Here is a 14,322-nt window from a genome sequence, read left to right on the forward strand (position 1 = left end):
ATCTGTCTCAATGTAACAATCTTATCATCATGACGCACAGGCAGGCGGATTCTCATGCCTTGTTCAAAACAACTGGAAACTCTGAAATCGTCGACTTCCGTCTTCAGTGCATTCAAGACAACTTTTAACTTGGGTAAAAAACTAGCTCTGACTGGGGAAAAATAATTTGAACGGTTATCCAACTCGGAATTCCAAGTCGGAAACTCTGGCATCTTTCTAGAGCTCCGACGCACTAAAGTCGCATGTCGGAGATTTCCGAGTTCCGAGTAGTTTTGAACGCGGCACTAGTCTCAGCCCTCAGGATTATTGTCATTATTTTCTACAGGCAAGTCACTGACGCGTGTGTGCTGTGAAATGAGCAACAAGGAAATAGCTGTGTAAACGAAACAGTAACATCAAGGCAAGGGGGTAAGACTGTGTTGGTTCTCTGGAGCAACTGACCGTATGAAACTTCCCATGGAGCCAACAAATCTACAGGTATAGAGTAACTGACAATTTATGTGATTAGCTTGGTAGGCTGATCTATGTTTTATTGTAAATTATTAATAAATGTTTATGGGCCTATGGGTTTGATTCCACTTGTCAGAATGAGACTGTCAAGCTGTCTTGGGGATAGTGCCAACATAGAACTATAGTCAAGCAAATGTTGCTTGTGTTCGTGCTGTGTTGTCACTTTTGATCAGCTAATCAACTTGTTTATAGAGTAATAGAGCACAGTACGTTATAAATAGGTCTAAATGAAAAACATGCAAACAAGTAAAAGCTATTGTGAGCCACTTAAGTGTTTAACTTTCACACAGCTAAGAGAAATTCCATGTGGCTTGTGATGCTGATGCTCCACCCCATGTATTCTATTATCTAATCAGAGCATAAGAATTGTATGAGTCTGTCTCGTTCAAATGAAGCAATATAGACATAGCAAAATATGTGATGAACAATGACAGGGAATGATGCTTTGACTGAGTGCAGCAGTTCCCAACTCATCCCTCTCCTTCACCAACTCATCCCTCTCTCCTCTTTTCTACCTTACTCATCCTTATATCCCACTATTTTCTGCCCAAGTCAACCCTCTCGTCCTCTCTTTTCAGAAAGCTATCGCTGTAGCACAGAAAGCCTCCCAAGAGGACCAGGCTGGGAACTACCAGGAGGCTATCAAATCTTACCAACATGCTGTCAAGTACTTCCTGCACATTGTAAAATGTAACCATGACTTCTGAGGAAATGTCATACAGACATGATGACCATCTAGTCTCTGAATATTACATTTTAACAGACACTCTTATCCAAAGAAACTTAGTGAGTGCACACATTTTCTTACTTTTTCATACTGGTCCCCCATGGGAATCAAACCCACAACCCTAGCATTGCAAGTGCCACGCTCTACAAACTGAGCCACATGTCAATGCATGCCGAGTAAGGAAATGCATATTATTTTGCCTACAGCTCGTACTTGCATGCAGCAGCAACAGGTAGCCTAGTGGTGAACAGCATTGGACCAGTAATCGAAAGGTTGCTGGTTCAAATCCCCAACTTGAATAGGTGAAAAATCTGTCACTGTTCGCTTGAGCAAGGCACAAAACCCCAATTGCTCATGTAAGTCACTCTGAATAAGAGCATCTGCTAAATTACAAAGAAATATATACTATTTAGGCCTACTGATAAATTGTAGCCTAATTTAGGTAATGGTCACTTTCTGGTACTCAGGGAGCCAGTGACAAACAAGGAGTCAATACAATTAACTGATATACAACATGGTGGAAAGATGCTTTTGTTTTGTGAATCACAAGTTAAACAAAATAGTTTTGTAAAAGGGTAAATCTTTATTACAGTCTTGACAGGCAGGCCACAAAAAAGGAATTTCACTACAGAAATCTAAATCAGGGTTTGGCCTAAGGCAACAGCCTACTGTGAAACAAAAGGGGCTTACAGTTTACCCATAAACAGGTATAGGCCTACTCTCCCCTTCTACATCTATTAGGTATATTGTCACCACCTACTACCAAAGATAAGATAATTGAAGATCGTTCACTCAGGCCATTGAAAATACATTTCCAGTCTGCTTATTGGGTGACTCTCCCATAGACAACAGCTGGCTCTGATCTGCTTAGTTTATTGACTTTGACCATTGAACCACAACAAATTAATGAGTGGGATCTCACACTTCCTCTTCCATCTCTGCTACTACTCTAGCCTTGAGTTTACAGGCTACTGGTATAGCCGTGTGGTTCAGTTGGTAAAGCATGACACCAGGGTTGTGGGTTTGATTGCCACCAGAGAACCAGTAAGAAAAAGGTTGCACTAACTACTGTAAGTCGTTCTGGATAAGAGCGTCTGATAAAATGTCAAATACCTTGAGCCACTACCTGGGCAAAACCATTGCCTTAACACAGTGTTAACAGTCTCTTCCAACTTCTCTCCCTCTCAGGTGAACCACAGGGTAAAGAGGGCAACCAGAAGATCAGGGACAAGTGCAAACTGTACCTGGACAGAGTGGAAGAAATACAAGAGTATCTAGAAAAGAGAGAGGTTATTAGACAAACATTTTATAAATAATGTAGTCTAACAAGTAGGTCCAATGTTATGCCTACTATAGATATATATTTAACATGAATCTGACCGGCAACTCTGTGGTAAGGATAAAGCTAATAGGAGATGTGCATTGTGTATATCCTTCACATGTCAACATGAATCATCCTTATCTGACCTTCACATTTGACATTTCATCCCTCTACAATACAAGGTTGGATCCCAACCAACGATAAACCCCACTGAAGAAGAATACAAGGTGAGTGAAAAGATACTGATAACTAACCGCTTTTGTATATGAATGTCTTAAAGAGCAACTGCCCCTAAAAAACAACTTCTCATTTAGAAAACAACCTCTGCAGCATCGATATGAGTCAAACATTTAGTCTACTGACAAAATTGACTAAAAATAATTTTGGTTATAAAGTCAGTGTTGAGTTTTGTGAGACTTGTGGTAAATGAAGGTTGGGTTTGTTTCAATCCTGCCCACAGCTGGCAGCACACAATTAATAATCAATCAGATCAGCTCCTCAGATAGGCTATCAAAAGTCAAACCAATTTTGCCAGGGGTGCACACCAGCCAGCTGAAGCTAATTTGACAAATAATTTGTCTAACTCTTCCCACCTGTGAACACACACCCACATCAAACCACACCCCTAAACCAACTCACCTTTGATGCCCGAAAGCAAAGCAAAATCAGAAAGTGCAGTCGCCCTTTAAGGGTTGTCACTGGCTATATCTTAAGAAATCATGAAAACAAAAATTTGCTTTTTGGTCTTAATTTAGGGTTAGGTATAAGATTAGAAGTGTGGTTATGGTTAGGTTTATAATCAGATGTTAAGAAGAGAAATGTTAGAAATAATTATGACTTTGTCGCTGTGGTAACAGGGCTGCGTGAAGTTAACATTCTGGGACGTTCAATTGAACGGAAACGGTGCTGTACTGAACGACCAGTTGAAAAACGGAGAGGAGTTGAGGAACACTGTCAGCATGGCCACTGCCCTTTAAAAACGACAATTACAGCTTCAAACCACACCCACCAAACATACCTCAAAGCCTGTTCAACAATGTTTTGCGGAAACGTGTCGTTCAGTACAAGTCGTTCCACAATGTAACATACTTTTTTATAACAACAAATCAATACAGGAAGTACATGTGGGAACAAGTATATATAAATAATATACAAAGGACAATTGGGCTAGGGGTACAATATCACATTACACAAGGTCTTTAAGGGACATACATACACTTATTATTCTAACAGCTTTTTTGTTAGAGTATTAATTGTCTTAAAATATAGGTCGAAATGTGGTGTTTTGTTTGTAAATTTACATTTGTGAATATGAAATTTGGCCAAAATAATAATTAAATGAATTACATAATTGTTTCAGCTTATTTCTATCATAGGTAAAGAATCTAAGCAGTACATCTCTCCACAATAGTGTAAAATCTTCATAAATGTGTTAAATTATAAATCTACTAATGGCTTGCCACAGTTTCCTTAAATGAATACAATGCCAAAAAAAGATGCAACATCGCTTCTGGGTGGTCATTACAAAAGGTACAATTTGAGTTCATGTTTTCCTTAAACTTCTTCATATAGTGGTTGGCAGGATAATATTTATGAACAATTTAAAAGGAAACTTCCTTAATTTTGTTAATAGTATGTGTGTGGCAACATCCAAACTTTTCCCCAACAGATATTATCAATCAAACCATTCCAATAAGGCATGACATAAGGTATAGATACAACATCCTGCTGAAACAAGGTTGTTGAATGGACCAAAAGAGAAACAAATCTTTCCTATTGATGAGTCAACAGGGTTAGCGGAAAGTAAGCTCTGAGGGTCAGGTCTTGACACGTTCCTGAATAATAAAGCAACACCTGAGGGAATGGCATCTAAAACAATTGAAAAATCTTTAGGTGTTACAGGGACCTTGTAACGTGATAAGAATTCCTTACAACTAAGTACAAAACCCTCTGCATTTACAAGTTGGCTCACCAATAGGATATTATTTCGGAAGCAATATTCTAAAAGTTTTTATACAATATATCCAGATTATTCCATATACAGTTGAAGTCAGAAGTTTACATACACTTAGGTTGGAGTCAATAAAACTAGTTTTTCAACCACTCCACAAATTTCTTGTTAACAAACTATAGTTTTGGCAAGTCGGTTAGGACATCTACTTTGTGCATGACAAGTAATTTTTCCAACAATTGTTTACAGACAGATTATTTCACTTATAATAATATCACAAATCCAGTTGGTCAGAAGTTTACATACACTAAGTTGACTGTGCCTTTAAACTGCTTGGAAAATTCCAGAAAATTATGTCATGGCTTTAGAAGCTTCTAATAGGCTAATTGACATCATTTGAGTAAATTGGAGGTGTACCTGTGGATGTATTTCAAGGCCTACCTTCAAACTCAGTGCCTCTTTGCTTGACATCATGGTAAAATCAAAAGAAATCAGCCAAGACTTCAGAAATGAAATTGTAGACCTCCACAAGTCTGGTTCATCCTTGGGAGCATTTTCCAAACGCCTGAAGGTACCACATTCATCTGTACAAACAATAGTACGCAAGTATAAACACCATGGGACCACGCAGCCATCATACCGCTCAGGAAAGAGACGCGTTCTGTCTCCTAGAGATGAACGTACTTTGGTGTGAAAAGTGAAAATAAATCCCAGAAAAACAGCAAAGGACCTTGTGAAGATGCTGGAGGAAACACGTACAAAAGTATCTATTACCACAGTAAAACGAGTCCTATATCGACATAACCTGAAAGGCCGCTCAGCAAGGAAGAAGCCACTGCTCCAAAACCACCATTTAAAAAAAGCCAGACTACGGTTTGCAACTGCACATGGGGACAAAGATTGTACTTTTTTGAGAAATGTCTGTTGAAACAAAAATATAACTGTTTGGCCATAATGACGTTATGTTTGGAGGAAAAAGGGGGATGCTTGCAAGCCGAAGAACACCATCCCAACCGTGAAGCACAGGGGTGGCAGCATCCTGTTGTGGTGGTGCTTTGCTGCAGGAGGGACTGGTGCACTTCACAAAATAGATGGCATTATGAGGTAGGAAAATTATGTGGATATATTGAAGCAACATCTCAAGACATCAGTCAGGAAGCTAAAGCTTGGTCGCAAATGGGTCTTCCAAATGGACAATGACCCCAAGCATACTTCCAAAGTTGTGGCAAAATGGCTTAAGGACAACAAAGTCAAGGTATTGGAGTGGCCATCACAAAGCCCTGACCTCAATCCTATAGAAAAATTGTGAGCAGAACTGAAAAAACGTGTGCGAGCAAGAAGGCCTACAAACCTGACTCAGTTACATCAGCTCTGTCAGAAGGAATGGGCCAAAATTCACCCAACTTATTGTGGGAAACGTGTTTGAACCAAGTTAAACAATTAAGGCAATGCTACCAAATACTAATTGAGTGTATGTAAACTTCTGACCCACTGGGAATGTGATGAAAGAAATAAAAGCTGAAATCTATTTTTTTTCTGACATTTCACATTCTTAAAATTAAGTGGTTATCCTAACTGACCTAAGACAAGGAATTTTTACTAGGATTAAATTTCAGGAATTGTGAAACATTTAAACTCAGTTTATTTGCCTAAGGTGTATGTAAACATCCGACTTCAACTGTATAATATGTGTGGAGAAATTATGCATATAAATTAAGGACCATGACAAGAAACCCTGCCGATGAAAAGCAGAACGTTTCACTGGAACTTTATCAATATTATAATTGCAAATCAACATGAAGTTAAGGCCACCAAAAGTAAAGACATAATGAGAAATACAATTCCACATAGAAGTGGGACTTCTTAGGAATTGTTTTATCCAATTGATCTTAAAAGTATTATGTAAGGTAGTAAAGTCCAGAAAATTCAGCCCACCATACACCATACTTCAGCCCACCAAATTCAGCCCACCCACCATAAGTGTTCATTAGAAGTTTTCCTAATGTAATGGGTACGGTATCTCCACAAAGTTGAAAAGCATCTGTTCTATCTCCTTGCTTATTTTACCGTCAAGATATAAAGATAGAGCGCCATAGAGATACCTTCAGCCTTGGTTATTAGGACTCTTCCTTTTAAAGATAAGTCCCTCTGTAGCCATTGATTTAGCATCTTCAGGGTTTTTTAAATAAAAGGGTTAACATTTAGTAAGCCTCTAGACTTCTGATCCTTAGTAATGGTTATGCCTAAATATGTAAGTTCTTCTTTTACTGGAAAACCATAATATGAAGGTGTCACAATCTTTGACAGCTATGAGTTCACATGTATTAATGTTAAGATATAGACCAGATACTTTGGAAAATGATGGTATCACATTGATCAATATGGGAATTTGGTTAGCGTCTTTCAGAAAAAGTGTAGTATCGTTAGCCAGCTGACTTAAAATAATTTCTTTACCAGCTATGGAAATACCTTGTAAAGGACTGTTATTTAAAGAATTTGGGTGATTTAATAAAAACTTACGGAGAGATAGGACAACCTTGCCTAATTCCTCACTTTAACTCAAATCTAGGTGAGGTGCCATATTTAAATTTTGATAGAGCTATTACCATTTGTATTGAGTCTTAATAGCCTTACAGAAAAAAAACCCAAACCAAATTTCTCAAGGGAGTGGAAGAGGAACTAATGCTCTACTGTGTCAAATGCTTTATAAAAAAATAATAATAAACTCAGCAAAAAAAGAAACTGTCTTTCAAAGATAATTTGTAAAAATCAAAATAACTTAACAGATTTTCACTGTAAAGGGTTCAAACACTGTTTTCCATTCTTGTTCAATGAACCATAAACAATTAATGAACATGCACCTGTGGAACGGTCATTAAGACACAAACAGCTTACAGACGGTAGGCAATTAAGGTCACAGTTATGAAAACTTAGGACACTTAAGAAGCCTTTCTAATGACTCTGAAAAACACCAAAAGAAAGATGCCCAGGGTCCCTGCTCATCTGCGTGAACATGCCTTAGGCATGCTGCAAGGAGGCATGAAGACTGCAGATGTAGCCGGGGCAATAAATTGCAATGTCCGTACTGTGACACGCCTAAGACAGTGCTACATGGAGACAGGACGGACAGCTGATCGTCCTCGCAGTGGCAGACCACGTGTAACAACACCCGCACAGGATCGGTACATCGAACACCACACCTGCGGGACAGGTACAGGATGGCAACAACAACTGCCCGAGTTACACCAGGAACGCACAATCCTTCCATCAGTGCTCAGACTGTCCGCAATAGGCTGAGAGAGGCGGGACTGAGCGCTTGTAGGCCTGTTGTAAGGCAGGTCCTCACCAGACATCACCGGCAAAAACGTTGCCTATGGGCACAAACCCACCCTCGCTGAACCAGACAGGCCTGGCAAAAAGTGCTCTTCACTGACAAGTTGCGGTTTTGTCTCACCAGGGGTGATGGTCGGATTCGCATTTATCGTCGAAGGAATGAGCGTTACACCGAGGCCTGTACTCTGGAGCGGGATCGATTTGGAGGGGGAGGGTCCATCATGGTCTGGGGCGATGTGTCACAGCATCATCGGACTGAGCTTGTTGTCATTGCAGGCAATCTCAACACTGTGCGTTACAGGGAAGACATCCTCCTCCCTCGTGGTACCTTTCCTGCAGGCTCATCCTGACATGACCCTCCAGCATGACAATGCCACCAGCCATACTGCTCGTTCTGTGCGTGATTTCCTGCAAGGAATGTCAGTGTTCTGCCATGGCCAGCGAAGAGCCCGGATCTCAAACCCATTGAGCACGTCTGGGACCTGTTGGATCGGAGGGTGAGGGCCAGAGCCATTACCCCCAGAAATGTCCGGGAACTTGCAGGTGCCTTGGTGGAAGAGTGGGGTAACATCTCACAGCAAGAACTGGCAAATCTGGTGCAGTCCATGAGGAGATGCACTGCAGTACTTAATGCAACTGGTGGCCACACCAGATACTGATTGTTACTTTGATTTTGACCCCCCCCCCTTTGTTCAGGGACACATTATTCAATTTCTGTTAGTCACATGTCTGTGGAAAGTGTTCAGTGTATGTCTGTTGTTGAATCTTATGTTCATACAAATATTTACACATGTTAAGTTTGCTGAAAATAAATGCAGTTGACAGTGAGGACGTTTCTTTTTTCGCTGAGTTTATGAACCTATCCTTGGTTATTAGTTCTGAGTACTCAAGTATGTCTAATTCTAGTCTGATATTGTTAGAAATATGTCTGTTCCTCAAAGCAAGACTGTGTTTCATCAATGATTGCATCCAGGACTTCTTCAATTATTTGTGCAAGTAGTAAGGCTAATGTCTCATAGTCACTAATAAAAAGACAAATTGGACTCCAGTTAACAATGTAACAAACATTTACGCAAACTGAACGCACCTCTGACGACCAGTTACGTCATTTCGTGTTCGCGTTCTACGGAAATCAACTACATCAACTACCAGTGTTTCCACTGGGATAGCACAGCCACAAAGTCAAAAAAACGTCTATCGTAAATATTAGTGTAAACCAAATTTAAGTCTAAGCATTTACTGTTAGCTTTAAAATAATATTTTAATAAGATAAATTGTATAAATGGGCGGGGTTTATGACTGTGGCGACCCTGAATGTGGATTTCTTTTTTAAGCTTCGTGTTATTCAACGACCTGAAAAAGGAAAACAATCCAGTTGATTTTAAATTAAATAGCGACTGATGGGCTGTAGTTTTAATTATTAACAAATATAAGGCTTGTTTTGCCGCTTATTACATTCTAAACTATTTTATTGACAAGTAATTAGCCATTATGGCTGCCAACAACAATTTACAGGTAAGTTGGGAAACTGCTTACTATTGTAGCTAGTTAGCAACCCACACAGTTTAGCTATCTAACTAACGTTTGTGATTCGTTTTTGGTTATCTTGTTAACTAGGTAATCAAATGACCAACTTGCCGTTATACCAGTGTTGATGTGAGCTAGCTAGCTTTAGCTATCTGGCTACGATAAAGTTGTTAGGTAACGTTAGCTAGCTGAGTAACGTTAGTTATTTTGTTACTGCGAGCTTGCTAATTTGAGGACAGAACAACAACTAACGTTAACATTAGTCACTCAAATTCGTTGAAGCCTGTTTAACTAGCTCACTTTTTAACGTTAACTTTTACCTGAAACTTGATTGTATGCACGTTTCCTAGAAGCTAGTTACAGTAGCAAAGTTGACATGTTCATGTTGGTTTAAATGTGTACAATAATTGACCCCTTGCCTAGCTTCTCGATGACTAGCGCTCCCCCCAGCAAGGCCAAGACAATCTGAAATGTCAATAAACTAGTACCATGATAATGTAATCGACTAGTTAACTATCTAACAAAACCTGTCGTGAGTTGATTGTTGATATTTAGCTAATTTGGTTCCCTGTCAGTCCAACTGTTTGTAGGAAGTGAAACTGCAGCCACGCTCTCTTAGTTAACGTTAGATTGTGCACATTTTTTGGCTTCGAGGAGGGGAAGCAAATAAACAATGATTTGGTTCGTGTCTAGCTTGTTAGCTACCTAATGCTAAGTTAGCTGGCTAGCCAGTTCAATGAATGATCATATCACACAACGTTAGCTGATGACGTCTTAACTTTAGATAATTAGTATTCATTATTACAGGAAAATAAACTCACATGAAATAAGCGTTAATGGCGAGCTAATGACAGAAAATAGCTTACGCTTGTGAGTGACGATATAAAAGCAGGGCATTCCCCGGAGAATTTTTAAATTTGGGACACTGTCTCGTTGGCCTAACGTTATATCCTAATTTGACTTTGGTGCAGGTCATGTTTTTATTCACATTACCGTCACTGGTAAACACTATTTCAAATAAAATCAATGTTTGTCACATGCACAGGATGCAGAAGATGTAAACGGTACAGTGAAATGGTTACTTGCATAGTGGAGTCTTGTTTAGAGAGTTATCTAGCTAGCTAAGCAATGAACCATAATCCCAACTCATGACGTTACTACCCTGCATGAATCTGCTGGCAGCTAATATTAACAAACTAGGTTCAATGTTAGCTAACATTAGGCTATAACTAGAAATGCAGATGGCTCTGAAATACAAATACAGATCATACACGTAATCTTAGTTAGGGAGCCAGCTATCTAACAGTACGCTTTAACTTGAAAAGGGAACCGCTTTCTGACAAAATTAGAAATTTAGAATATCTGAATAAAGTAGCTAGCTAGACTCTGTTTTACACGAATACATGGATGAGCGCTTCTCCCTCTGTCACGGTTGCCCTTAGTTTGAAGATAAAGCCTGGAGACAGGTGTTTTATACAACAGCCTTTTGCGTGTTCTCTTTTCGACTCCCTCTTCATATTTACAATCAAACGCCAGAATCGTCTCCATCTAATCCTTAGCTATCATACTCTGCTTCCATCGGACATCAAAGAGCATCTTTGGAAAAAAACATGTTATAAAGGATTGCCTACACATACTGAGCAGCTCATTTGATAGACAAACGTGCTACATGCAGACCAATCCGAACTCATCTCTCGCCATATCCAGCCCAACCATTATCACAGCTAATCATGGCTAATAGGAAAGTCCCTGTCTTGTTCTGTGGCTAAACCAACTAGGCTTGTAATTTAAGAATTGCTGTATTTATAGATGGCATACACGTTTGTTAAGGCACATGAATATTGTTCCAGGTGGCATTTCTGCCAAACTCATTTTAATTAAAAAATATATATGTTTACCATAGAGTTAATCAGGCTGTTGATTGTGGAATGCTGACCCACTCCTTCAATGGCTGTGTGAAGTGTCTTGATATTTTCTGGATACACGCTGTCGATCCAGGGCTTCCTAAACATGCTCAATGGGTGACATCAATCAAATGTATTTATAAAGCCCTTCTTACATCAGCTGATGTCACAAAGTGCTGTACAGAAACCCAGCCTAAAACCCCAAACAGCAAGCAATGCAGGTGTAGAAGCACGGCGGTTAGGAAAAACTCCCTAGAAAGGCCAGAACCTAGGAAGAAACCTAGAGAGGAACCAGGCTATGAGGGGTTGCCAGTCCTCTTCTGGCTGTGCCGGGTGGAGATTATAACAGAACATGGCCAAGATGTTCAAATGTTCATAGATGACCAGCAAGGTGAAATAATAATAATCACAGTGGTTGTCGAGGGTGCAACTGGTCAGCATCGCAGGAGTAAATGTCAGTTGTCTTTTCATAGCCGATCATTCAGAGTATCTCTACCGCTCTTGCTGTCTCTAGAGAGTTGAAAATAGCAGATCTGGGACAGGTGGCATGTCTGGTGAACAGGTCAGGGTTCCATAACCACAGGCAGAACAGTTTAAACTGGAGCAGCAGCACGGCCAGGTGGACTGGGGGTCAGCAAGGAGTCATCAGGCAAGGTAGTCCTGAGGCATGGTCCTAGGGCTCAGGTCCTCCGAGAGAGAGAATTAGAGAGAGCATACTTAAATTCACACAGGAGACTGGATAAGACAGGAGAAATACTCCAGATATAACAGACTGACCCTAGCCCCCCGACATAAACTACTGCAGCATAAATACTGGAGGCTGAGACGGGAGGGGACGGGAGACACTGTGGCCCCATCTGACGATACCCCCCGGACAGGTCCAAACAGGCAGGATATAACCCCACCCACTTTGCCAAAGCACAGCCCCCACACCACTAGAAGGATATCTTCAACCACCAACTTACCATCCTGAGACAAGGCCGAGTATAGCCCACAAAGATCTCTGCCACGGCACAACCCAAGGGGGGGGGCGCCAACCGGGACAGGAAGATCACGTCAGTGACTCAACCCACTCAAGTTACACACCCCTCCTAGGGACTAAACCAGTGACTCAGCCCCTGTAATAGGGTTAGAGGCAGAGAATCCCAGTGGAGAGAGGGGGGAACCCAGCCAGGCAGAGACAGCAAGGGCGGTTCGTTGCTCCAGTGTCTTTCCGTTCACCTTCACACTCCTGGGCAGACTACATTGAATCATAGGACCTACTGAAGAGATAAGTCTTCAATAAAGACTCAAAGGTTGAGACCGAGTCTGCGTCTCTCACATAGATAGGCAGACCATTTCATACAAATGGAGCTCTATAGGAGAAAGCCCTGCCTCCAGCTGTTTGCTTAGAAATTCTAGGGACAGTAAGGAGGTCTGCGTCTTGTGACCGTAGTGTACATGTAGGTATGTACTGCAGGACCAAATCGTAAAGATGGGTAGGAGCAAGCCCATGTAATGCTTTGTAGGTTAGCAGTAAAACCTTAATCAGCCCTTGCCTTAACATACTCGCATGTCTGAGTATGTTTTTCAGCTTCCAGGAATTGTGTACAGATCCTTGCGACATGGGGCTGTGCATTATAATGCTGAAACATGAGGTGATGGTGGTGGATGAATGGCACGACTATGGGCCTCAGGATCACGTCACAGTATCTTTGTGCGTTCAAATTGCCATTGATAAAATGCAATTGTGTTTGTTGTCTGTAGCTTATGCTTGCCCATACCACAACCACACCACCACCGTGGGGCATTCTGTTCACAACATTGACATCAGCAAACTGCTCGCTCGCATGACGCCATTCATGTGGTCTGCGGTTGTGAAGTGGGTTGGACATACTGCCAAATTCTCTAAAACAACGTTGGAGGCAGCTTTTGTTAGAGAAATTAGCATTAAATTTTCCAGCAACAGCTCTGGTGGACATTCTAGCAGTCAGCGTGCTAATTGCACCCTCCCTCAACTTGAAACATGGCATTGTGTTGTGTGACACAACTGCTTGTTTTACAGTGGCCTTTCATTGTCCATAGCACAAGGTGCACCTGTGTAATTATCATGCTGTTTAAGCAGCTTTTTGATATGCCACACCTGTCAGGTGGATGGATTATCTTGGCAAAAGAGAAATGCTCACTAACAGGGACGTAAACAAATTTGTGCACGACATTTGAGAAGCTTTTTGTGCGTATGGAACATTTCTAAGATTTTATTTTAGCTCATGAAACATGGGACCAACACTTCACATGTTGCGTTTATTTTTGTTCAATGTAGTTGGCTTCCGGGTTAAGCGGGCATTGTGTCAAGAAGCAGTGCAGCTTGGTTGGATCGTGTTTCGGAGGAGGCACGGCTCTCTGCCTTTGCCTCTCCAGAGTCCGTACGGGAATTGCCATGAAATTGGGGAGACGATGTTATAAAAGAGAAATGATTTGTTTCAAAAGTTAATGCCGACTTGAGCTATCTTTAGCCCCAAAAAATGTATTGAAGTGATTGGGGCAAGCTCATCATGTTAAAAAGTTGTGGCAAAATATATATATATACTTTTTTTTGTGTGTGTAATAAATTCCCAATCTGGCCCTCAAACCATCATGGTCACCTAATAATCCCCAGTTTACAATTGGCTCATTCATCCCCCTCCTCTCCCCTGTAACTATTCCCCAGGTCGTTGCTGCAAATGAGAACGTGTTCTCAGTCAACTTACCTTTTATTTATTTATTTTATTTTATTTAACCTTTATTTAACCAGGTAGGCAAATTGAGAACACGTTCTCATTTACAATTGCGACCTGGCCAAGATAAAGCAAAGCAGTTCAACACATACAACAACACATAGTTACACCTGGTAAAATAACGATAAAATAAATAAAATAAAAATCTATATCAAAGTTTTTTATATTTTTATATTAAATAAATAAAAAGCTGATGAAGTAAACCTGGCACCAGCCAATTGTCGGGAGAAGAAAAATAATGCTTTTAGCCTACTTGAAAGAAATACTAGACGATGGAAATACAATTGACCGGT

General features: G+C 40.6%; 1 protein-coding gene across 2 annotated transcripts in view; it reads left to right on the forward strand.

The window, feature by feature from the left end:
- The first annotated feature begins 24 nt into the window (after positions 1-24).
- LOC129814014 (vacuolar protein sorting-associated protein 4B-like) overlaps positions 25-14,322 on the forward strand; it is a 35,459-nt gene continuing 21,161 nt past the window's right edge. The window contains exons 1-4 of one of the 2 annotated variants that reach the window (XM_055866741.1): positions 25-477; positions 1,089-1,200; positions 2,426-2,526; positions 2,741-2,785. In XM_055866741.1, coding sequence (XP_055722716.1) covers positions 445-477; positions 1,089-1,200; positions 2,426-2,526; positions 2,741-2,785 — 291 coding nt within the window. In that variant the 5' untranslated portion in view covers positions 25-444. Of the gene's footprint in view, positions 478-1,088; positions 1,201-2,425; positions 2,527-2,740; positions 2,786-8,964; positions 9,358-14,322 lie in introns of those variants that run through there. The other variant, XM_055866742.1, reaches the window with a different exon arrangement.

This window comes from Salvelinus fontinalis, chromosome 17 (genome assembly GCF_029448725.1).
Source record: "Salvelinus fontinalis isolate EN_2023a chromosome 17, ASM2944872v1, whole genome shotgun sequence".
NCBI lineage: Eukaryota > Metazoa > Chordata > Actinopteri > Salmoniformes > Salmonidae > Salvelinus > Salvelinus fontinalis.